Source organism: Trachypithecus francoisi, unplaced genomic scaffold (assembly GCF_009764315.1).
Source record: "Trachypithecus francoisi isolate TF-2019V2 unplaced genomic scaffold, Tfra_2.0 Lachesis_group4, whole genome shotgun sequence".
NCBI lineage: Eukaryota > Metazoa > Chordata > Mammalia > Primates > Cercopithecidae > Trachypithecus > Trachypithecus francoisi.
Genome location: NW_022681469.1, coordinates 24,029,250 through 24,053,888, shown reverse-complemented (window position 1 = coordinate 24,053,888; position 24,639 = coordinate 24,029,250). Strand labels below are relative to the sequence as shown.

Genomic DNA, 24,639 nt, shown 5'->3' with positions numbered 1-24,639 from the left:
TCTATAAAAATGCCTCATAGAGTCATTGTAAAGATTAGGCTGGGCACGGTGGCACACGCCTGTAATCCCAGCACTTTGGGAGGCTGAGATGGGCAGATCACTTGAGGTCAGGAGGTCAAGACCAGCCTGGCCAACACAGTGAAACTCCATCTCTACTAAAAACTACAAAAACAAAAACAAAAACCAAAAAATTAGCTGCGCATGGTGGCGGTCGTCTATAATCCCAGCTACTTGGGAGGCTGAGGCAGGAGACTTGCTTGAACCCGGGAGGCAGAGGTTGCAGTAAGCCAAAATCACACCACTGCACTCCAGCCTGGGCGACAGAGTGAAACTCTGTCTGAAAAAAAAAAAAAGATTAAACTAGTTGGCCCATGGATGTAGAAAAATTAGCACGATGCCTGGCATATAGTATATGCTCAAAAAATGTTAGATGTTATTATTAAAATTGTTTTAACGTTTTGGTAGGCCTTTGGTACAAAATAAAAGTTTACTGAATACCAATTTTTTTTTTTTTTTTTTAAGACAGAGTCTTGTCCTGTCAACCATGCTGGAGTGCAGTGGAGTGATCTCAGCTCACTGCAACCTCCACCTCCCGGGTTCAATTCTCATGCCTCAGCCTCCTGAGTAGCTGGGATTACAGGCACGTGCCACCAAGCCTGGCTAATTTTTTGTATCTTCAGTAGAGATGGGAGTTCACCATGTTAGCCAAGCAGGTCTCGAGCTCCTGACCTCGTGATCTGCCCGCCTCAGCCTCCCAAAGTGCTGGGATTACAGGCAAGAGCCACTGCACCTGGCCCTGAATACGAATTTTATGTCTCTGTCATCTCAGTCATTGTAACTTCCTGCATCCTCACCACAAAGCTTCTTTTCTATACTGACCTTGAATTTGCTGAGATGTTTTTATTGCAGTTGGGAAAGAATTAAACCCTTGGCAACATCGAAGTCTACCTGGCAAATATAATTGCTCCATGAGGAGTTCAAAATCACATATTGTAGACATGTGGCTGATTTTCTAATTCATGAATGACATATTCGTTATTTTAAATATAATGTCTAAAACATCTCTCTGAATTTCACGTTAAAAGTTTAATTTAGAGTAGTTCTCAAGTAGAAAAATAGTTCTCAAGTAGAAAAACCTATCAGCCAAATTTTTTGTCTAATATTAATAAGAAAATGAACCATCAATTGTTTAACATCAACCAAATTCCAGGTACTAGGTGATATACTTATATACATTATCTCATTTAATCATCCAAACAACCCTATGACCTGGATATTTTACTTACAGTTGAGGAATCCTTGAGTCTGAAAGTCTAAGTAACATGTTCAGCTTCCTATAGCTAGGGACTACAACCCAGTTCTCCCTGCCTGCCCCAAATCTCAAAGCCTTCCCACTGAAACAAATTGATCTATGGAATTTTTCATGTTTTAACTGGTGGTCTTGGCTGAAAATCCATAATCTCCATAATGGCAAAATAGCTCCCCAAGATGGGGGAAATTCATTCAGGGCAGTTATGCGGCAATGAGACAGCCAGGTGGGAGGGGGTCCCTGGAGAAACTCCAACCAGCTTGCCCACTGAGGTGGAGCCTCAGGGAGTTCACGAGGTTTGCAGCTGGGAGGAGCTTGGCCCCGCCTCTTCCTGTGCAGAACAGGGGATTCAAATGGCGGGCGGGAAGTGCTCTAGCAGAGGGACTCTGGCCTTAGGAGAGTCCCTGTTTCCCCCTTTTCTTCCTTTTCACCCAATAAAATCCTGCTTTGCTCAACCTTTAAACCGTCTGTGAGCCCAAATTTTCGTGGCCGTGGGACAGACAAGAACCCTGTCTTTAGCTGAACTAAGGAAAGTCCTGCAACAGCAATAGACTAAACAAAGACTACTGTGCCTAGTTGAACTATTTTTTATGCTTCTTCAGGTAAATGGCTTACATGTGTAGGCACAGTCATTGTTTTGTTTGCCCTCAGAAAATCTCTTGTGTTATTCCCATTTAACAGAAAAATAGAAACAGAGAAGATTGAGTTTCCCTGCTTAAGGCAAAGAAGGCTGTTGATATGACTATTCTTGACTTTTCACTGGACTTTTTTCAACAAGACTGTACATCATTAGGACAGGGACTTAGTCACATCATCACTCTTAAAAACTTAAGGCTGTCTCTGACCTTATGAATCATCTTCCGCAGGGGAACGTTATGTATTCAGTTTTGGACCACACACTGTTTTGAGGCACTGATGAAAGCTCTGGACCCTCCTCCAAGAAAAATGCACATATGCACCCACCAAACTTGGCACTTACATGCAGTGGCATCATGAACCTCCGTCCGCAGACCTCCTGGGGGCTGATGCCTTCTGGCCAAGAATCCCTGATCTAATGAATTTTAAAACTGCCTGTTAAATACGAAGAAACTCAAGCCTAGGAGACATATTCCCTCAAGATCACCCAGCTAAGCTGTTTGCATAGTGTGGGCCCCTGGACAAACAAAGCCATCCTGATTTTGCTGTCTGTAAAAAAGTCTATGGCTATTGATTAGGAAAATAAGGCATACTTTTGGAAAAGAGTGTATTCTACAATGTACTGCATGTAGAGTGCTTTTTAAAACTTAAAAACCGATTATGGATACTATTTCTAAATAAAGGAGATTAGGTCAGATTACAGTGAATAAAGTGAAAAACAAAGAAAGATGAGTGGATAGGCAGAATGATGCCAGTTAATTGTCAGGAACTGGGAATCAAACTTGGCCATCTTTGTCAACAAGGACAAAAAAACTATGGGGACTTACTACAATCCCATTTTCCATCAATTTTAGAAGTTTTTTATTTGGTGAATGTTGTGTTAGCGTGATTTCTTCAAACAAAGCTTAATTACGAAACTAAGTTATGTAGGATTTCTCCATTCTTACCAGTTTTTAGAAAATTCATCAAATGACTTTTCTCTCTAAATATGAAAAAGATAAGAACTGATTTGATTCTCAACAGAGAAACTTATATTTTACATTTATCACTACTATCTTTGGGGAGGATGGGACAGATTTGCAGTGGGTCAGGTGCCTTTCAGAGAGTAGGATCTAGAGTCATGAAGACTTGGATTCAAATCCCAGAATCCCAGCTGCATTCTCAAGGGTGGTTCTACTCCGCCTCTCTCAGCCCATTGGTGCCTGTCAGAGAGTAGGATCTAGAGTCATGAAGACTTAGATTCAAATCCCAGTATCCCAGCTGGATTCTTAAGGGTGGTTCTACTCCACCTCTCAGCCCATTTCATCATGTGGAAAATGGCCGTCGGAACAATTCTTCCTTATAAGGTTTAATGCAGATTATAAAGCGCTTGGTAATTCCTGAAACATGATTAGTGCTCAGTCTGTTACCTCTCGTTGCTGTTTTTCTGCTGGCTGAAGGACGTGGTAAGAAAGGTGCTCTCGGCCGGGCGCGGTGGCTCAAGCCTGTAATCCCAGCACTTTGGGAGGCCGAGACGGGCGCATCACGAAGTCAGGAGATCGAGACCATCCTGGCTAACAGGGTGAAACCCCGTCTCTACTAAAAAATACAAAAAACTAGCCGGGCGAGGTGGCGGGCGCCTGTAGTCCCAGCTACTCGGGAGGCTGAGGCAGGAGAATGGCGTGAACCCGGGAGGCGGAGCTTGCAGTGAGCTGAGATCCGGCCACTGCACTCCAGCCTGGGCAACAGAGCGAGACTCCGTCTCAAAAAAAAAAAAAAAAAAAAGAAAGGTGCTCTCAGAAAAGCCCTCTCTGGGGTCACCTCCCAGGAAACTCAGCCTTTTGGCAGCTACCATCTGGGGTATCACTGAACAAGGTACAACTCCATGTGTCAGATGGCTCAGTGTCTAATCTCTTCTCTGTTTCAAATCTGTTTTAGCAGCTACCTTGAAAGTGATGGGACAATTATGAATATAAAGGTCTCTATATAAAAAGAAAATTTACCATTTTATTATCAAGAATGCTTTTCCATTTTCCCTACTTGTTTGAAATCAAGACAAAAGCATACAATAGTCTGGTACATATCAAGGTCTTTGCCACAATTATATATACATATGTGTATGTGTGTATATAATTTAATTAATCATGTATGGTCAGCTCTTTCTACCTGGGGATTCAACCAACCGAGATCAAAAATGTAGTTAGGCCTACCATGGATGCATCTGTGCTAAACATGTACATACTTTTTTCCTTGTCATTATTTCTTAACAATACAGTGTAACAACTATGTATGTAGCATTTATATTCCCCTGCTGATACTGAGGGATGACTATATTTAAAATACTCTTTTTACCTTGTGAAATTATCATTTCTCTTTTCATGTTGCATAATCTATGGTTTCATTACCATTAAAGCATCAACCAGAAGCTTCTCAGTGCCAACATTATATATAAATATTGTAATAATAACAGAAGGAAGATCATTTGCCTAATTTTTATGAAATGATTTTGAAAAAGTGTATCCCAAATTGCTAATTTATTCATTTTAATTATGAGAAAGCTGATGCATACAAAGTAATCCTATGTAATATATATGGAAGTTCTAACTCATCCTAATGCATATCCTATAAACTCACCACACAGCCTAAGACCTAGAACATTTCCAATGCCCTTGAAGCCCCAGGCTCCTCTCCAATCCCTTCCCTTCACCTCCCCACCCCCAGAGGTAACCAGTGTCCTGAATAATTCATTTATTTTAAAATAAAATTTGAAATGAGATCATACGAATTTAGGTACTAGCTTCTCCAGGGCCCTGGGATCCAGGCATTCCAAAGATTCTCTCCAGACTCTCAGGTAAAGGTGTCAGTGAGAGCCCACTTCCCTGAGAGGGCGAGAAGTTTGTCTTTCTAAACACACAGGACAGGCTGGGCATGGTGGCTCTTGCATGTAATGTCAGCCCTTTGGGAGGCTGAGGCGGGCAAATCACTTGAGGTCAGGAGTTTGAGACCAGCCTGGCCAACATGGTGAAAGCCCTTCTCTACTAAAAATACAAAAACTAGCCAGGCATGATAGTGGGCACCCACAATCCCACCTACTGGGGAGGCTGAGGCAGGAGAATCACTTGAAACCAGGAGGCAGAGGTTGCAGTGAGCTGAGATGTCACCACTGCATTCCAGCCTGGGTGATAGAATGAGACCTTGCCTCAAAAAAAAATAAAAATAAACACACAAGACAAATGTTCTTATGCTGTCTAAAGCTGTAAGAACTATACAGTGTGAACAAAGAATTCTCATCAAAATAAAATAAAAATATAGGCCAGGTGCAGTGGCTCACTCCTTTGGGATCCCAACACTTTGGGAGGCTGAGGTGGGAGGATCACTTAAGCCCAGAAGTTTGAGACCAGCCTGAGCAACATAGGAAGACCTCATCTCTACAAATAATAATAATAATAAATAGCTGGATAACTGGATGTGGCAGTGTGTGCCTGTAGTACCAGCTACTCTAGAGGCTGAGGTAGGAGGATTACTTGAGCCTGGGAGTTAGAGGCTGCAGTGAGCTGTAAGCCATGATTGCACTACTGCACTCTAGCCTGGACAGCAGAGGGAGACCTTGTCTCAAAAAAAAAAAAAAAAAAAAAAGTAATGAAAGCTATCCAATATTTATATTGCACCTCTCTCTTTTGCCCTTTGGTTTTCTCATTGGCCAGCAGGAGTGACAGATCTGCATTTGCAGCTATCATTTGGTCAGGTGGAACTGACAGACAGAAATGATGACTTCAGTTGCTTTCAAGTCTTCCAAGGAAGTTCTTAACCTTTATTATCCCAAAGGTGCCTAAATGGTGCTACAAGAAAGTACCACAGGGTGTTAATCATGAGCATGTTGGACCAATGTGGTGGCTGTGTAAGTGGATTCTTATTCATCTGTGAATCAGGTTAAAGAGGAATCATGTGCATATTTTGTGAACAAAATCATTTCTTTCCACTAGTTTGCTATCTAATGAGCACTATTCATCAGCAGTGGAAAATCAGTTTTTAGCCTATCCTAAATCTGCATTAACTCAGACTGTTTTTGAATTTTTAATCATTTATTTAGGGATATTAGTGAAGTACAACTTTGAATTATTTATAAATAAAGGGTTTGGTTAACATGTTAAATATGTAAGCTACATTCCATGGTTTAGTTTTTAAACACTGGAGAGTACAACTTTTTTAAACCTTTTAAATAACTTTAAAAACATTCACTTACATTGAACAGCTTAATTTGTTAATTATAAATCATTTTTATTTATTCACCATTTGAATAAGCTTCTAACATCTTGCTAGCCTGGTGGAAGTTACCAGGTAGGTAGACTTGAACATTTTTCAAAATTAAATTTCTTTTAAAGTATTTTATAATTTTTACTGGCCTTCCTTCTAGTTGATCTATTTTAGTGAGACTTGACATTGCATTTGAGATGAGTACCAATGACTAGGTTAGAATGTGAGGGCTTATTTTCCATTTTAATAACTCCCTACATCACATACAGTTCCTTTGTTGGGATAAAAATCTCAGTAAAGTACACATCAGTCACTATAAATAGCAGCTACAAGCCTGTACATTCAGGAGAGTCTCCAGAGAGTGTATTTTAAACCCCACATTGTTTAGAATAGGAAATTCTTCCAATGTTCATATTTTCCATTGTGGGTGACATGGACTATCCCATGTCACATCTTCACTGGGTTCTGTTTTCCTGTATCATTTAGGAACCCAGCTGACAGTTTCCAGCGGATTGCTCAATATGTGCTTTTTATTTTTCTAAGGGTAGCCTGGGTCTTTTTGTCTGGTGGGAATTTTGTATGCTTCATGGGGCTCTCCAAATAAAAGCTAGATAACTCAGAGCCGGCACCAAAGCAACTAGGTAATGAAAGAGTCCTTTATTTCTGGAGCTATTAGCACTACTGTGCCCACTTAGAATAACAGCAGTCAACCCATTTTTTATTCCCACAGAAAACTTTACACTGTTGGAAGGTTTTCTGGAGGTGGGGGGAGACTCAAGAGACTAATACGAAAAATGAGCAGGAAGTGAGCAAATAAACAAGCAGGATGAGGTGATGGGTTATCAGGCTGATTCAAAGACAAGAAGCATCCTCAGGTCTAATCACACTGCATCTTTCCCAAGGCACAATCGGCAGATACAATACATGTATATCTCTGCCCACTCCTTCCTTGAACAATTCTTCTGTTTCTCTAATCAAAACTGTTGTGTAGATCTTCATCTTTTTTTAGTGGGGGCTCATTTGGGGGATCTAATATTCCCTCCCTATTTGTCCTTTGATGAAGAAGATGAGAAAGGACCTATTATTAAGGGGCCTTGGGCAAAAATTGTGATGTAGAAAGAACTGATATCTGAAACCTGTCCTTCCTGCTACTACCTTTTAAGATCCTTTAACTCTTCCTATCTAACCATGAGAGTGTATTTTCCCGGAGCCAGCATCTTCATAGCATATCCTGGCTACCTAGGGATTATCATTGCTACAGATGCCCAGTGGCTTTTGAACTGAACAGAATGAAGTTTTTAAAAACTCTAGAGTGAAGCCAGGGAGAAATTCCCAAATCCTTGAGTCTCTAAGTGCCTCACGTCATATAAATTATGTCTCATTGTGGCATTGTCAGAGCTATGGTAGAGCTGAAATCAGAGACATACACCCTTCAGAAAGGTGTCAGTTTCCCATGAGAACTCTGCCTGAAGTGCAGAATTACTTCTAGAAGACAGATTCTGGTGTCCAGTTGGGTCATGTCATCAGAAATTAACATACGCTGTCTTTCCTACATTCTCTGAAAGGGGGTTGGAAGCCCAAATCATTGGACAGTCTGTAGAGCAACATGTCCAAGAGCACACAGTCAGTGGCAGGGTCAAATCTGGAAACCCTGTCATTTACTGCAACTCTGGCACTTCTTTTCTTTGCATTGTGTGAGGCCCCACTCTCAATTTATTACCACATTAGAGCTAAATGTCCTCTAACTCCTGCTGAAGAGATTGTCTTTTAAATCAAGGACAAAAGAAAAGACATCGGATAAAAGTTCAGCAGATCAGGGTTTCCTTATCTATAAAAGAGAACTAACACTTCTCAGGGTGGCTGAGAAATTTAAGCAAGATATAGAAAAAATGTCAGCGAAAGTGTAAAGGGTAATGCACATGACATACGTTTATCATGTTGAAGTGCCTGGGTGATTACATTGGATTCACTTCTATATTAACTACATGGAGAGTTGCAGGTTTCATGCTGGTCATGTGCTACATTTCAAAGGAATTTTCACACTTCTCACTCTGCTGCCTTATGCTAGCTGACTGGCTGTCAGACATTCCAGTCTGTCAAAAATCAGATGCTGAGAAAACACAATGAAAAAATATGTCACTGTCACTCTGCCTAGAGCCTATCACCTCTGGAGAGGGCTTAGGACCTCAATTGCAGATTAGGAGAGCCAAAGCCATTTTATCTTCCCTTTTCCTTTAGTTGTGAATTGAGGAGAAAATGCAGAAGATTTAAAATTCTGGCTTTATCCCAATCAGAAGGAAACTGTGCTGTGCTTACTAGGAGAACCCTACTCCCACCTTGGGTCTTACATGGCACTTTTTACGTATGTTAACTATTATCATCTATTTTATATGTTTATTTGTTCTTATATCTGTTTTCTCCACCAAACTGAAAGCAACTGTAGATCAGAAACTACATCTTACTCATTTTTATTTCTCCAAGACCAGCATACAATGTTGAATAAACACTAATAATTTAGTCCGTATCTGTGTATTAAGGCACAACTGTGACAAATTTCCTAAGCTACTTGTGAGGGAGGCAGAAATGTTAGTGACATTCGTTGTGTCTTCTAAATGCTGGCACCATCAGTACCTCTCCTGGGGTTTCATCACTCCTCTGCTGAGCCTTCAAGCCATTGCGATTTCAACTCCATATCTTTTCTCTAGAGAAATGAAGAGATTTATCTCGTGTATTTCTTTGATTATTAAGGATAATTGGACCTTTACAACATATAATTTTGACCACTTATGCTTATTTAGTTGCATTGTGGAGGCAAACGATATGAATTTGGTAAGAGTCCATTTCCTTTTGTTGGCCTATTTACTCTAGTACTCAAGCCCTTAGTACATCTGCAATTAGTATCTGCATTATAAATCAGATAATCATCAAATTAAAGGGTTTATACCAAATGTACAGGAGTCCAACAGTGAACAAACTGCATAATCAAAAATTTCTCTAATGAAAGAGCAAGCTTGTAGTCAGGAGGAGTAAAGTATCCAGTTAATCCCAGAAGAATGGGCAGAAGTAGGATAAGGGTAGGGACAATCTCTGGCATGTATTTATCAACATTCTTTCTGATAATAGAATGTTTAGCATACAATAGAATGTAGTGTTTAACATACAAGTTGAGTTCAAAGTTTAGATTCCAAATGGTAAATGGTTTTCCAATACTGGGATGTAATGATGGACCAAAAAAGAAAAAAGAAAAAGAAAAAGAATGAAGTAATACATTAGAGCCCAATACTTTTTAATCAAAATACGAGGACTTAATTATTTTTTTCCAGTAAAGTCGAGCATTTTTATAAATGGTTTATGCTCCTTGAGTAGTACTATTTGGAAGAAGGAGGAGGAGTATTTATAAATGGAGTTTCTTCATTATAAAATATATCCTTTGGTTAATTTGTTAACATAAAATTTGTAATTAAAATAAAGTTAGTGAACTGGAACTCTCAAAATACATAGACCCAGAAGCACAATAGAATAGCCTCAGAATTGTATTTTTATCTTTCAGCTTAATTTTTGATTCTTAGATCTACTGGGAAAAGGTCAGAAGGAAAGGTAATTTGAAGTTATCCTAGAAAGACTGAATTCTAAAATACCTACGAGAATCTCAGATTACTTCAGCCCTCTCTACTTTGCAAAATATTTTAGAAAGTTGAATTCGTATTTCAGATCATTGGCTTTCAAATTTGAAGTGACTGTCTGCTTTTTTTTTTTTAAGTATCATCTATTTTATTTTTTTGTTGTTGTTGTCTTCATAATGTGTTAACATTAAAAAGCTTTCCAGATGGCTTCTGGCTTTGAAATGAGAAAATTGAATATGTTTTTTTACTAAATATTTTCCCTTAAAAACTTGCCAGGCTGGTTGTTATCCTATAAATTAGTGAGATTAAAAAAAAGGCCCCACCTGCTTTTCTTGTTTTAATCTTAATAAGAGCTTGATTTCACTGCTCAATAACGTCAAAGTAAAATAGCATCTTAAAATGGAAAAGCTTTCTTCTTCTACTCTATTTCTAATCTCCTGCCTTAGGCTACCATCATAAAGGTACCTAAGATTCTACAGAAGAGCATTTCTAAGAAATACAATGCATAAGGGTCAAATTGCACCAGGTCTCCCAGACTGAAGCAACTGTAATCCACGATATTAATGAGTGTAAAGAAAGAATGGCCAGTAGAAGCTGGCCGCGGTGGCTCACACCTATAATCCCAGTACTTTGGGAGGCCAAGGCGGGTGGATCACCTGAGGTCAGGAGTTCGAGACCAGCCTGACCAACATGGTGAGGTCTCTACTAAAAATACAAAATTAGCCGGGCATGGTGGTGCATACCTGTAACCCAGCTACCTGGGAGGCTGAGGCAGGAGAATTACTTGAACCCAGGAGGCGGAGGTTGCAGTGAGCCGAGATCACACCATTGCACTCCAGCCTGGGCATCAAGAGCAAAACTCCGTCTCAAAAAAAAAAAAAGGAATGGCCAGTAGAAACCTGCATGACTGCCAAATTCAAGACCTGGTTTGGCCCTGGGGATCTAGGAATATCCAAATGAGGCAGACCTTGAACTCAGGGGTGGTTGAGTTTCAGGGCGGTGACATGAGATTTATGGCTTGAATCTCAGAGTTGTGACATGAAAAGTATTCTCTCCACTTGGAGAAGTGTTTCCTCATGTCTCCCCTTGGCTTGGGTAAAATATTACCTGTGATGATTTCACCTCCCTTTGCTCTGACTTTACACTCATAAAGAGGTCTCTATTGACTATGCAGCTTCCTGACATCCTGGCTTGGGGAATGGGAGGTGTCCTGGTTAGGAAATGGGAGTTCTCCAGGCACTGAAGACAGACAGCATTTCTTCTGTCTTAACTGGCACTGGAGATGGCATCAGTCTCTTGTGCATCTGTGAGTTCATCAATCTTCCTGATACCTGTCGACTCTTGAACTCCCAAGATCCAATTTCTGGTGCAGAACTGTTATGAATACTCCAAAAAAAAGGCTAATCTGTAGAACCCTTTGGAAGAACAAGCAGCATCTCTACTCCATCATCCTTCTTCACCCCAGAGAACAAATGACAAGTATTTACTGGCCATCTGTTACATACAAACCCCCTTCTAGGCTGTATCAGGTGCAAAAGGGGTGGTAGGAAATATCCCTTCCAGCAAAAATGTTACACTGTAACTTATTTGGTAAAAACAAGTATATGCACAGGAACAATGAATAAATAAGACTCTGTGTATTTGTATTTCTCTCTTTCTTTCTTTTCTTTCTTTCTGTCTCACTCTGTCACCCAGGCTACAGTGCACTGGTGCAATCTCGGCTCACTGCAGCCTTCACCTCCTGGGTTCAAGTGATTCTCGTGCCTCAGCCTCTGGAGTAGCTGGGGTTATAGGCGCACACCACCATGCCAGGCTAGCTTTTGTATTTTTAATAGAGATGGGGTTTCGCCAAGTTGGCCAGGCTGGTTTCTAACTCCTGACCTCAGGTGATCCACCCACCTCAGCCTCCCAAAGTGCTGGGATTACAGGTGTGAGCCCCCACACCTGGCACCATACATTTATTTCTATCTATAGATATCATAATCAAGTGCTGATTCCAGTCAGATATGATTACAAAATATAACAGAACCTAATACAATGTCATTATATAATGTAAATAATAAACACAACACCTAAAGTATCTGCAACACATAATAGATTATTTCTCTAGCAATAGGAGCAATATGCTTTCATCCAGGTCTTGACCACCCCCCAAAAAGAAGGAAATCAATATTTTTTAAGACTCACTGGAAAAAAATCTGGATTTGATTCCAGTATAAAACCCATGTGTAAATTTAATATCCAGATGCATAAAGTGGACACCAGCAAATAAATTTATGGTTGTGGAAATATTTAGATACTTTGAACAAGAGTGGTACACACAGAATTCTGTGGCTTATGAACTAATATATGCTTCCTTTGAAGATTTGACCTTTTCTTCTGCACTAGAATTATCTCCTGAGTCCTTATAATAATTTCCTTCACAACCTGTACCTAGGAACAACAAATCTACATTCTAAAATATAGCACTATGGCTTAGATTCAGTTTCTTATGGGTCGAAATCACATTCTTCATGTGCACACTTCTTTCCTGGAATTATATAAAGCAGATATTATTATTATTATTTTCACTGAGACCAGAACCAGGATTTGCACCAGCCACCATTCATTCAAAATCGTTAGAGCCCTGCTATTTCCAAGCACTGTTTATTGTTTTAAAGATATGTTTCAAGTTGGAGGGCAGAAAGGAGTTAGAGGCATGATCCTTTTCAGATAGAAACTTTTCAGGAAAAGAAAATAGTCCAGTTGTTTAAAAACCCTGGATTTTAAAAAGAGCTTGGAGAGTCGGCCTAAGTAATTGGTGCAAGACAGTTTAAACAGAAACAGGGAGCCTCACAGCAAGTTGGCTGGAGGGGCTGACTCACACATTGCAACATAATTATTTCTCAAATAACATGCAAACAAGAGTGGGCTCAAGCTTTTTGGTTTCTCTCTCCCTAACAAGACAAATTAGAAAGAAATAAAGTCAAATCCAGGAAGACTTCATAGAGGTGAGGCCAGGAACTGGTTCGTAAAGAACCACAAGACTTCAGAGAAGCAAAAAGAGTAAGAGTGGGCATAGGACTTACAAAGCAATTCATTTGGAGAAGAAAAAAGAAAAAGCAAAAACCCTGGATGTAGCACAAAACTGAATGAATGATCTCTCTAAGAGATGCTATTATCAATGTGAAAATGATGTTAGGATGTGTTAACAGGAACGTGGCAGGCAGCACTGGGACTTCAGCCAGGCCTTGGTCAGCTTTTATTATGTCCAATTTTGGTTTCCCATTTGAAGAGTTGTTATAGTCAGGCTGATATTAAAAGGATGGAAAATAGGCATTGGCGTCTAGCCTAGAAAAGACGAGACTAAAGGATGACTTAATACCTGTGGCCCTCGTAGAGATAAGTAGGTTTCTATTTCAGCAACAGGAAATCTAGTTCGATAACAGGATAAATTGAGCGTGAGAGTGATTAAACACTGGGACCTTGATCACAGGATGTCACCTACTGAAGTTCTTTAGCTCTACTGCTTTCAGAGTACTGTTCACTTTCTGTCTTGTAATAGAATTTTTGTATACATGTCTTATCTCCCTTTGGGACCGCCCTTCTTATCTTTGCATACTCCACAGCACTTAGTGCAATGACTTGCTTGTAGTAAACATTCCAATAGTGCTAACAGAAGCAAAGCAAAAAGGAATGTGCTGTGACAAAATAAAACTACATGGTCACAATTACGAGGATAATAAGGGAGTGTCACAACCCAAGCCCCTATTACAGGCCTAGAGATAGATGAGGCAAAGAATAATTAAGAAACGTGTATCAACACAGGCCATGAAGAACCACTGGCAGACTAGGGTGAGGAGTAAACTGTGATTTTTCCAAAGCAGCCCCTACATTCAATATCACAGGACATTACAGAGCAGTATAGTTTAAGTGAACATATTCAATGCCATGGCAGAGGTAGGGGATGGGAGATGCCATCAGCTATGGGGGAAGACGATGAGAGGCCAACAGAAAGGAAGAAAGAGATGCTACCTGTGACTATGTAAACTCCTTTACCTACATTCCTGCTCACCTTGGGATGGGGGAACAGCTGTCTAGGCCAGATTTTTTGCCTAGTTCTAAGAGTATGGAGCCTATGAATTTCTTCATAAGAAAATTTATCTCCAACAGCCTTTTCAAACATCCCCTTTATACTACCTGTACTGTTGCCTCCCTAGTGGTAGATTTATGTGAGTTTCTGTAGGAAGTGAATGACTCTGTGCATGTTGTGTGTGTGCATGTGTGCATATGCATGCATGTATATGTGTGTGCCTGTGTGTGCATGTGTGTCATAAGTGCATTAGGGCGTGTGCACAGTGCTTCCCACATACCTCTCTTTTCCCTAGGGAATTGTTCCAAGGTAGAAGCTATTCTTAAACAACCGCTGCAGACTCTAAAGTCTGGAACAGATCATGTGGTCCGGTCTCCTACCTCCATGAAGTAAAGTTATTTTTTAAAAATCATATTTTCTTAATAAAGGACCACCCTGTGGTAGGAGCTGTTCCTTTCTATTACACTGACCTTCCTCAAACCTTCCCAGCCCAGAATCTCTTTGATGAAAATTAAACAGTAAAGTATCCAGAAACAAAGGATGCTATGAGTAATCTCAGAGTGGTCCAGACTTTCATTTTTCCTAGTAAAAGAATCCTGAAGCATCATCAAATTCATGATACCTATTTTCTTGCTGAAGGATGACTGGCCCACTTGTTCATGGTGCCAATGAATAGTCATTAGTTCACTTCTCAGAGACACCAGTTCTGGCAGCTGGACACTGGGTACCATTCTCTGCTATGCAGTGAAAGCACACAGGCCTGTAGGTCTCTGCAGGACCAGAACACTGTGCACAAATAACCTTTAGATTGTTATTTCTCAATCCTCTCACCTTGCCTCTCCAGCCCCAGCTACCAGGTCTCAGAGGACTCCTGGAAGCACTTGCCTGGCCCAGCCCTGCTCTGAGCTTGTGATTCACTTGTTATCTCCATGCATCTTCCCGCATTGCCTGTGTTTCATTGGCCTTTGTGCTCTTCCTATTCCCAGAGAGTGTGTGAACCAGGTCCAAGACTCACTTCTCTCTTCACTGTTCCCATGTTGGTACCCTACCAGGTAGCATGAGTTATAACACCACTGGGTTTTACTATCACAAACTGAAGACAGACAGCTGCTTCCCAAATGCATGCCCCTAATAACAAAGGAGGGTGTGCACTGTTTCCTTTTCCCTCTTTTGGCAACTAGGGAAATAGCCTGGTGGACATCCTGTATACAACTGGCAATTAGCACACCTTCTGTACATGGATTCTGCACATGTGTGGAAGATCACTAAATTCTTGCTCTCCTCCATGGAAAATACTGGCCAGAAAGAACCACAGACTTTTTTTTTAGGTTATTCTATTTTATGAACCTATTCTGAATATGCCAAAACTATACTTGTCACCTCAGAATTGAAGTGGGGGGCTGGGGAGGAGGGAATCAGGAGGTGATAGCTTTCTCGCACAGCTGCGACAAATAACTACAAACTTGGTGGCTTTAAACAACACAAACTCTATAGGTTAGAAGTCCGACACAGGCCTCACTGGGCTAACATCAAGGTGTCAGCAGGGCTGCGTTCCTTCCTGGAGGCCCCAGGAGAGAATCCATTTCCTTGCCTTTTCCAGCTTCTAGAGGAAGTTACATTCTCAGGCTCTTAGACCCCCCCCCTCCATCTTCAAAGCCATCACCAGTCTAACTGTCTGCCCACCCGAAGATATAGCTCCCCTAACCACAGCTGGGAAGGGGTCTCTGATTTTAAAGAGCCATGTGATTCATTCCAGTACAGCTGGACAATCCAGGATGCTCTCGCCATCTCAGTGCCTTTAATTTCATCACAACTACAAGGTCCCTTTTACTACGCAAATTAACATGTTCTCAGGTTCTGGAGATTTAGGGGAAATGTTATTCTACCTACCACAGAAAACCACTGACTTTTGTAAGTAATTGAAGAGAAAAAATTAATTGGGCAAAATTCGGTAGAAAGAGGAGCGGCAGAATGCCTCGATACATGTTTCTGTCTCAGTTCTAGTGCAAGAAACTCAAGACAAGTCAGTGTGTATTTAAGCACTCTTGTGTGAAGGCAGACATATCTCTATTTTATGAGTGTCTTATGTGCTACTTTTGTCAATATATGTTCAGTGATCATATGTGTAATCAGATATTTAAATGCATATATACATAATGATATATGGAGATAATTAACTTTATTAAACTGTATTTACTCTATAAACTATGACTTCATTTTTTGTTTTTTTTGTTTGTTTGTTTGTTTTTTGGGATGGAGTCTCACTCTGTCGCCTAGGCTGGAGGTGCAGTGGCGTGATCTCAGCTCACTGCAACGTCCGCGCCTCCCGGGTTCAAGTGATTCTCCTGCCTCAACCTCCCAAGTAGCTGGGACTACAGGCACCCGCCACCAACCCCGGGTAATTTTTGTATTTTTAGTAGAGACAGGATTTCACCATGTTGGCCAGGCTGGTCTCGAACTCCAGACCTTGACCTACCTGCCTCAGCCTCCCACAGTGCTGGGATTACAGGCATGAGCCACCTCACCTGGCCTATAAACTATGACTCTGATGACCACATAGTATTTAAGCAAGAAAACAATCAAAATGTTCTAGCTAAAGTGGAGAGCATTTAACCTAACCCAGTTAAACTTTAAGTTGAACACAAGAGTAGTAGATGCAGTTCAGCTCCATGACATTGGGTGAGTTGTCTAAATGCTCTGTGCTTTGGTGTCCTTGTCTGCGTGTGATATGAAGCCACAGATCTCAAAGATCGCTTTCATTCTGTGAAAGCGCTCTCAATGTGTGAAGTTGACTGCTTCTCCGGCTATTTACCAAGAGAATAATCTTAACCCTACTTTGTGGAGATCTGATTTGTTCTCACTTGACCAAAAGCCAGTCCCACGAGCAGCTTGGTACCCAAGCACCAGTCTGTTTAGTACTCATTAGACATGAAGAACCATATTCATAAGTCAAGCTGAGACGGAGTGTCATCTTCAGACAGAATCAACACCACCCCCTCCTCAGGAACTGGAATTTGGCTGCTTTCCAAGCTGCTGCTGACCAGGCTCCATTGCCCAGCTTGGCTGATGAGATCACTGCCAGAGTACCATGGGTGCAGACGGGGCCTGCTGTTTCAACATGTTCTCCGGAGGGCTCTTGCCCACATTTCTTGGAGAGGTGTGAGCACCAAACATGCTGAACCATCCAGCCCATCACTGAGCAGGGCCGTCTCTCTTCAACCCTTTTCATTTGGTTTGCATTTTAATGTCATGCCTCCTTCCCTGGATAAAAGGGATAAGAGGAGTTTCTCAGATTTGATTTCTCAGTGGGAACTGTTTGCTTTGGAAGCCACCTACACCAATGCTAATTGAGAACAGAGCTCAGAATGGGAGCCTGAGAACTGCACCCGGATGAACTTTTTGGTGGGCTGATTTCTGTTGATCTTGTCAGAATTAGGTTGTATATGCCTGTAATACCATGATCAACTATTTTCCAAAAGGCTGAGCAAATGCATCAGTGTCTTTTTCCTTTGACCAGTTACTTACCTTGGAAAAATTATTTGTAGTTAAGCATATAAAGTCTTCATCAGGAAAGCTACTGGGGATCCTGGCCTCACTACCCAGCAATAACATTTCTGGAACTCTCGAAGTAATCAGTGCTCTCTAATCGCTAAACAGGATGGGCTTCTATTAGAGAGATTACAGTAAAAAATAACAATCAGCTCTCTGATGATCCTGTGAGGAGGGAACGGGTGGGGAGGAGTAGATTTGGCTGAGGACAAGCCCAGACTTTCGTCACAGGGACAGACCAACGTGTTAACACAAAGGGAGAACACGGGAGCATCCTGCACCGTGCATTTCAGCCACAGATCACATGGCCCCTCCGCGAGCCCGGCCGACGCCCTGACCGCCCGGCCCGGCCAGGTCTCCGTACCTCTCTGCCCCGCCGCCCCTTCCCAACTGCGGACATGCTGGGTGGATCCGGATCGCATGGAAGACGCAGCCTGGCCGCGCTCTCCAAGTGAGTCCTCATTTCGCCTCTTTGGTTTTTCCTTTCTTTTCTTTTCTTTCTTTTTTTTTTAAAAAACAAACGAATTGTTGTAAAAAAAAAAAAAAAAAATGTGGGAGTGGGAGGGGAGAGGAGGAGACACCAGGCAGGAAAGGAATGCAGTGAGTGTGTGAGTTTCAGACCTGTCTGAAACTTTCTGGTTTCCACTTCATGGTTGCTTTGATTCGCTGGTTTTTCTCGTTTCCATTTTAATGGTGGTTTGTGGACCATTTGCCAGGAGTTTATACCTAGGCACGGGGTTTCTGCGTTTCAAATACCAATCCATAAAGCATTGTGTTTCTAAAGGTCTGCTGTTAATTTAGACCTTAGCCCTCCATTCAGAGTGATCCATTTGCAGGGCTCAGAGATTTTGGCTAAACCACACATTGCCCAATCCTTAAAGTAAACAGCCAAAGCCCTCAATATACTGACCATCTGACTAAGACAGAACAAGACCCAGAGCATATGCTATTGATCAGGGAATTGTTCAGATAACGGGCTCCAAGGGTTTAGGATCATGAAATCCTGGAATGTTAAAGCCAGAAGGGAGGCCTTTAGACTCTTTGGTGTAATGCTCTCGTTCAACAGGCAGGGAAACAGAACCCAGAGGGGTAACTCAATTTACCCCAAAGCAGACAACAGTCGGTAGCAAAGCCATGGCTTTGTACTCTCATGCAAAGGGCCATTTTCACACTGGTGTTTATGAGGTTTGAAAAACTTACTGGGTCTTGGGAAAAGGTACCGCACAAGAATTAGAACACCAAATGGCCTTTCAGTAAATCTTTTCCATTTTTGAGAGTTTTGGCACTGATTCAGCATGACAATTGTTGTTCCAGTTGTTCCAGCGTTTGTACAACAGTTAATCAAATAAACAGAGGAACTCATCAGGGTCCTAAAAACAAGACCCATGTCCATTACATTAGCAGATCTCTTGGATAACTAGTTTCTATAAGTGTGGTTATTCACATGGGAGAGCTCAAAGGGACTGTAGAGGTTATCTGTATAGTATAGTGTTTATCAAACTTTTTAAAAATCAAATTTAATCTTAAAGGGAATGCTATTGTGTGAAGGAGATGTTCTGGTTACAGAGAGAAGGTCTGGGATCTAGAGCTCCTCGTCCTCACTCTACTCTCCAATCACAGCCCACTGCACAGTTGTACCCCACTCCTCATCCCTCTTCTACTCCACCTCCCCTCCCTCTTCATCAAAACTTCCTTGGAATCCTAGGTCTCCATGGAACAGTTCAGAAACCTCTGATCTCATTGAAAGCCTTCATTTCAGATGAGGAAACTGAGGCACAGGAAGGGCTTGCCCAGGGTCACACAGCTGGTCCTCAATAGAGCGTGGGATGCTAGGAAAAGAGCCCAGTGTAGCTGGCTGTCTCTTTCTCTCTCAGCTCATGGTCCTGACACTTGTTTCCACTCCTTCATGCCTATGGTTCTATCAGTCTCCTTTCTCTGTGTCTCCCTTCTCTGTTTACTCTGCCATTTCCTAGATTTCAACAGCTATTGCCTCTCACTGGGATGGTTGTCATTGCCTGCCATCTGGTCCTCGGTCTCTCTCTCCCCTTTCTGATCCAGTCCCCTACAGACCCCACCCTTGAAGATAAAGTCCATTCTCCTTATTACAGCAATTCAAAGTTCTCCATCATATACCTTCAATATTTCTTCCCATTCTGACTTCTGCCAGGGAGAATGTTAAAAACATTGCGGGGAAATAAATGATGGGCATAATTTTATCAGATTCTGCAGAAATGACAAAAGAAATGCACACAGGGATGTCGAGATTTGTAAAAAGTATAGAAGTACCTGATCCAGTGAAATAAGATCACTCACAGCTCCCCACACTCAGCATATATAAGCCACCACTGTTTCTGGACTCATTCTATTCCCTACGCAGGGAATACCCTCATCTCCTGTTTCTGACCTCCTTCCTGTTTTGCAAGGCCCTGATCAAATGCTCCCTTCCTCTATAAACCTTCCTCATTCCTCACTTCTCTCACTCTAATAACCATTGCCCATCCTTCTTTTATTAGCTTTGTACCGTCAATCGAGGAAAATGACGAGGCAAGTCTCAATCATTTTAGGAGGTTTATTTGCCAAAGTTAAGGATGTGCCTGGGAGATAGGTCTCTGCCTTTATCAGAAGACGATTTTGAGGGCTCCAAATTTAAAGGGGAAACGGCGGGGATACTGAGAAGTACACAATTTTCATGTAAGTGAATCTGCATTTTTTACATAAGATCACATAAACTAAAGGGGCAGAGGAAAAATGCGGGGAATCTGCATTTTACATATGACAACAGACAAAAATGGGGTAGGGCAACACTCAGATATGCATTGGTGTCTGGTGGGCCAGGGTGACTGCACCTATAAAGATAAGCTGTCCATTTGCATGGCCATGGTGAAGTTTTAACAGCTCACTAGGAATGTCCTTGTGGACAAAATATGCGGGAGGCTTGTATAGCTTTTCACCTTGTAGCCATCTTATTTAGGAACTAAAAGGGGAAGACTTTGAGTGACCCAGTTCCCAGTTTGACTTTTCCCTTTGTCCAAATGTGTTCAGGGTACCAAAATTTAATTTCCTTTCACAGTACTAAAGTTATTGTTGAACACAGCTATCTTCCCTCCCAATAAATGGTACCTCACTTTTTGCAGGAACGATTTTGAATCTTTGAATCTTCAGCATCCAGAACAGTGCTGATGCTCCAGAAATATTCTTTAAGTTTCCTATTATTGAGTAAACCAAATTCAGTTCACCTTAGTTTACATTTTTCATTTGAGCCATTTGAACACACAAAACCTTCACTCCTTTTGCTTTGCTAGACTGTACTAGGTTAAATGCTGAAACAGGTGCCCAACAAAATGAATTCTAAATTCCTTTGCATTTCTGTCAGATAATTTATCTCTGTTTCATCACCTGTAGAGCAAGATTGGCTGTGATTTTTTAATGAGGCATGTTAAAATTCCTGAATGCCAAGACCTACACAAGGGCCATGTTATTTTCAGGAGCAGGTGTGAATGGTTGCTCAGTTATTTAGATTTCAAGGTGTTGAATTTGTTCCTACCAAGACCACTGAGAGATTCTGTCACCTGCAGTTTAATATTTTCACTGGTGCTTTTATCATTTTCCCAAAGCCTAAGGAAGTTTACTTGGAACAAGATTTGGGGTTTCCTGTAAATATTTGTTTTAGTCCATAAAGGGTTATTTTTCTTATAGAGAAGTGTGCTTTTATGTATTCTGCAGCTGAAAGTTAAAAGTTGTTTTGCGTGTGTTACATTTTCTAACAAACATGGAAGGGCATAGAAATTGTAAAATCATGGGGTCAAGGAAACATAGGAAATTATTTAGTTCATCCCACTGTTTTCTGAGGGAACTGAATCCAAAACAGTGCTGGGAAATAAATAAATGATTGGCAGAATTTTTAAAGATTCTGCAGAAATGACAAAGGAAATGAACACAAGAATATTGAGATTTGTTAAAAGTTTAGGAATGCCTGGTTTATTCAGTGTTATCAGGAAATGTAGCATTATAGTTATGCAGGATGCTAAATTTTGTTATATATATGTGTGTGTGTATGTATTTAATGGAAACTCTTTGCCTTCATTAAAACAGATATTACAATGCATTTAAAACATTTTCAGATTGCTAGGAGTTGTCCTTAGGAATGTAGTTTTTTAATCATGCTGTAAAACAGTGATACCTCAGGGGATAAGACTCCCATCCAAAAATGGGTCCAGTTATTATGTGATGTCTTCCATCTACTTATTGATGTTTTTAAATCTCTTCTAATACCTATTAATGCGTCTGCCTCTTGTGGTCCCACTCCCTGTTCTGCTGTAGCCAAGAATAACAGGACACCCATCTGTTAGAATTACGTTCAAAGTAAAAATCAACAATCTGGTAAGAGAGGTCTTCTCTCTTACAAAGTAATGGGCATTTACATTTTGTGACTGTTGGTTTGTAGGCCAAACTGTTAAATGTAGTGAACTTCAAGTTTCTCTTCAAAGAATCAGTATGTCAGTATGTTCAGCTCTCTTATTCTTTAATTCTCCATTTTAAAGTTTAACTTCCCGGTTCTCTTTGCCCACTTGCTTCTAGTTTCAGTAAACAACTTTCCCACCAGTCCTAATCAGTAGTTCACATCTGTTCCCCTGGTCACCTGCTCCGTCCTGTCTCATCCTGGTCACCTGCTTTGACCTTTGACCTGAGTCACCCTTGGTCACCTGCTTTGACCTAAGTCATCTTTGATTACCTGTTCCTAACCATCCTTCCCACCAAACTACTCACCCTGCCACTCTGACTCATACCCTTGCCCTCTTTAAAATAGCCAGTCGGAACTGGCTTAGACTGTCCGGTCCAACCCTAGCCAATAGGGAATGACACAGCAGTAGTGGTTACCTGCATCAGGAATAAGAACTCCTGCCCCTCCCCTGTCCAGGTGTGGTCTTGCCATTGTTCCATCTTCAAGGGGCACCCTTTCTGCAGAAAGTAAAGTTTGCCTTTCTGAGAAAATTGCATTTACTGGGGAACAAGCATTTTGCATTTCTAACACTGACCAATTTTGCCTACTTTTTGGTTCTAAGAAAGGTTTTCAATGATCTGGACCCCTTATCTGGTCATGGATAAAATTGCTACTGCTGTTTATAGATTAAAAATAAGAAAGAATGGCAGAGAAATAGGTCACTGAGCTTTGCAATGTATTGGGTACTCTATACGTGATATTGCAGCACTGCACGAGCAGTGGTGTGATTATGGAGGTGGTCTTGACCTTCTGTATTATGTGTCTTCTCTACAAATGGCCAGCCCACGCACATTCACACTGGTTCAATACCTGGTGGCCACAAGCCTTTCAAATCTGTTGATGCTATTTGCATTGCTATCTGCGTTTTTGCCTCTCCTTACCTTTGATCTATTGAACCCCTGAAATGAGCCCTGCCTATGCTGCTTCTCACATTCCTCTCAGCCCATCAAAATCACTTTATAGAGACAGGCCTAACAGTGGCAAGAGGAATGAGAAATGGGGAAGAGGTCCTCTGTCCTCTGGAGGCGAACTTACCCCTGGCATTTTTAACCAGACTAGTGAGGATCCGTTTCCCTGTAGAAACACAGCTTCAGTTCTCCATACCAGCTTCAGACATACCTTGGGTTTAAAAAGGTGGTAGTAGGCTGGCCTGAGAGCCCGAGTACCATGTGTCATGGTGTTGAAAGTTTCAAAAGCCAATTTACAATGAAGGTCTTAGAAACAACCTCTTCATAAATGTAGTGCTGCCTGGATCTATTTCCAAGCCTAATTGAATTTTTAAGAGGAGTCTTTAGAAAATCTGTAAACCTGATTCATTTAGTCATTCATTCAGCAAATACTCATTGAGGGTTTCGCATTCTAGTGAATACTGCTGTACTCACTGAGCATTAAGAACATCAAAAAGGACAAAGCACAGGCTCTGGCCTCAAGGGTTCTGTTGTCTTCTGACCTCCCACCCAGCTTAGCATTATCTACATCAGTGTTCTCAGCTTTCATTTCTTTTTTCCTGTGACCTTCTGAAATAAATGCATTTTATTTTGTAACTCCAGTATCTATATACTATATATGTATATACATTTGAAACAAAAATTTCACAAAACAGTGCTCACCCTTGCTGTGTACAATGTCGTCTGGTATTTTCTTTACGATTCTATTTCATTTTAAAGTGCTGGTCACCCACTAAATAGATTTCAGAAGCTGCAGATGGGCCCCAAACCGAAGTTTGAAAACCACTGAACATACCACATGACCTTGGTATCTCTGGTCCCTGCCTTCAGGGCAGCTTAGGAAGCTATGTTGGCTGGTAACCACCCAGGCTGCCAGCTACATGGGTCAGCATGGAGGTTTTTTGTTTTTGTTTTTGTTTTAATTTAATTAGTTTCGTTTTTTTTTTTGAGAGAAGGTCTGTGGTCACTCAGGCTGGAGTGCAGTGACGCAACCTTGGCTCACTGCAGCCTCAACCTCCTGGGCTTACGCAATCCTCCTATAGATGTGTGCTACCATGCCCTGATAATTTTTTGCATTTTTTTGTAGAGATGGGGTCTTGCTATGTTGCCTATGCTGGTCTCAAACTCCTGGGCTCAAGCATTCCTCCCACCTCGGCCTCCCAAAAGTGATAAGCCTCCACTATCTCGGCTTACTGCAACCTCTGCCTCCCGGGTTCAAGCGATTATTCTGCCTCAGCCTCCCGAGTAGCTGGGATTACAGGCATCCGCCACCATGCCTGGCTAGTCTGGAGGTTTAAGAGAAGTTTTTTTGGATGGGAGTCAGAGGGTGTGGATTCTGGACTAACTCCTTCAGTAATCAGCACTGTGATCTGCAGCAAGTCGCTTCAACTTGTTATGAAGTGGAGATGCTGATGCCTGCTCTGTATAATTTACAAGGTGAGCAAGAACATCCAGTATCATAATGTGCACTAAAGTGTGCAGAAAAACATTAAGTACAGAGCACAGGCAAGTTATTATTAAACAGTCTTACTTTTATAATTTAATATCAGAGGAACAACTTGGAGGGACCATTTGTTCTTTGTAGATCTGGGAAAGGATTCTTGAACAAGGCTATAATATGATGCCACTTCATAAATGGAAATCTCAGGGTGGCATTTGTTTGTGATATTAAAACTAGGTTTGAATTGAAGAAGCTCAGCCAAGTTACCCTGGTCCCTGTTCCCTTAAATACTTTTTTCTGGTTTTATTTTTTATTTTTATTTTTTTGA

General features: G+C 41.3%; 1 protein-coding gene across 8 annotated transcripts in view; it reads left to right on the top strand.

The window, feature by feature from the left end:
- The window catches only part of CALD1 (caldesmon 1), a 236,683-nt gene that overhangs the window by 136,858 nt on the left and 75,186 nt on the right, over positions 1-24,639 (top strand). For 2 of the 8 annotated variants that reach the window (XM_033194676.1, XM_033194673.1), the window contains exon 1: positions 17,605-17,873. The exons of the other annotated variants lie outside the window; for them this stretch is intronic. In XM_033194676.1, coding sequence (XP_033050567.1) covers positions 17,821-17,873 — 53 coding nt within the window. In that variant the 5' untranslated portion in view covers positions 17,605-17,820. Of the gene's footprint in view, positions 1-17,604; positions 17,874-24,639 lie in introns of those variants that run through there. 8 annotated transcript variants of the gene reach the window in all.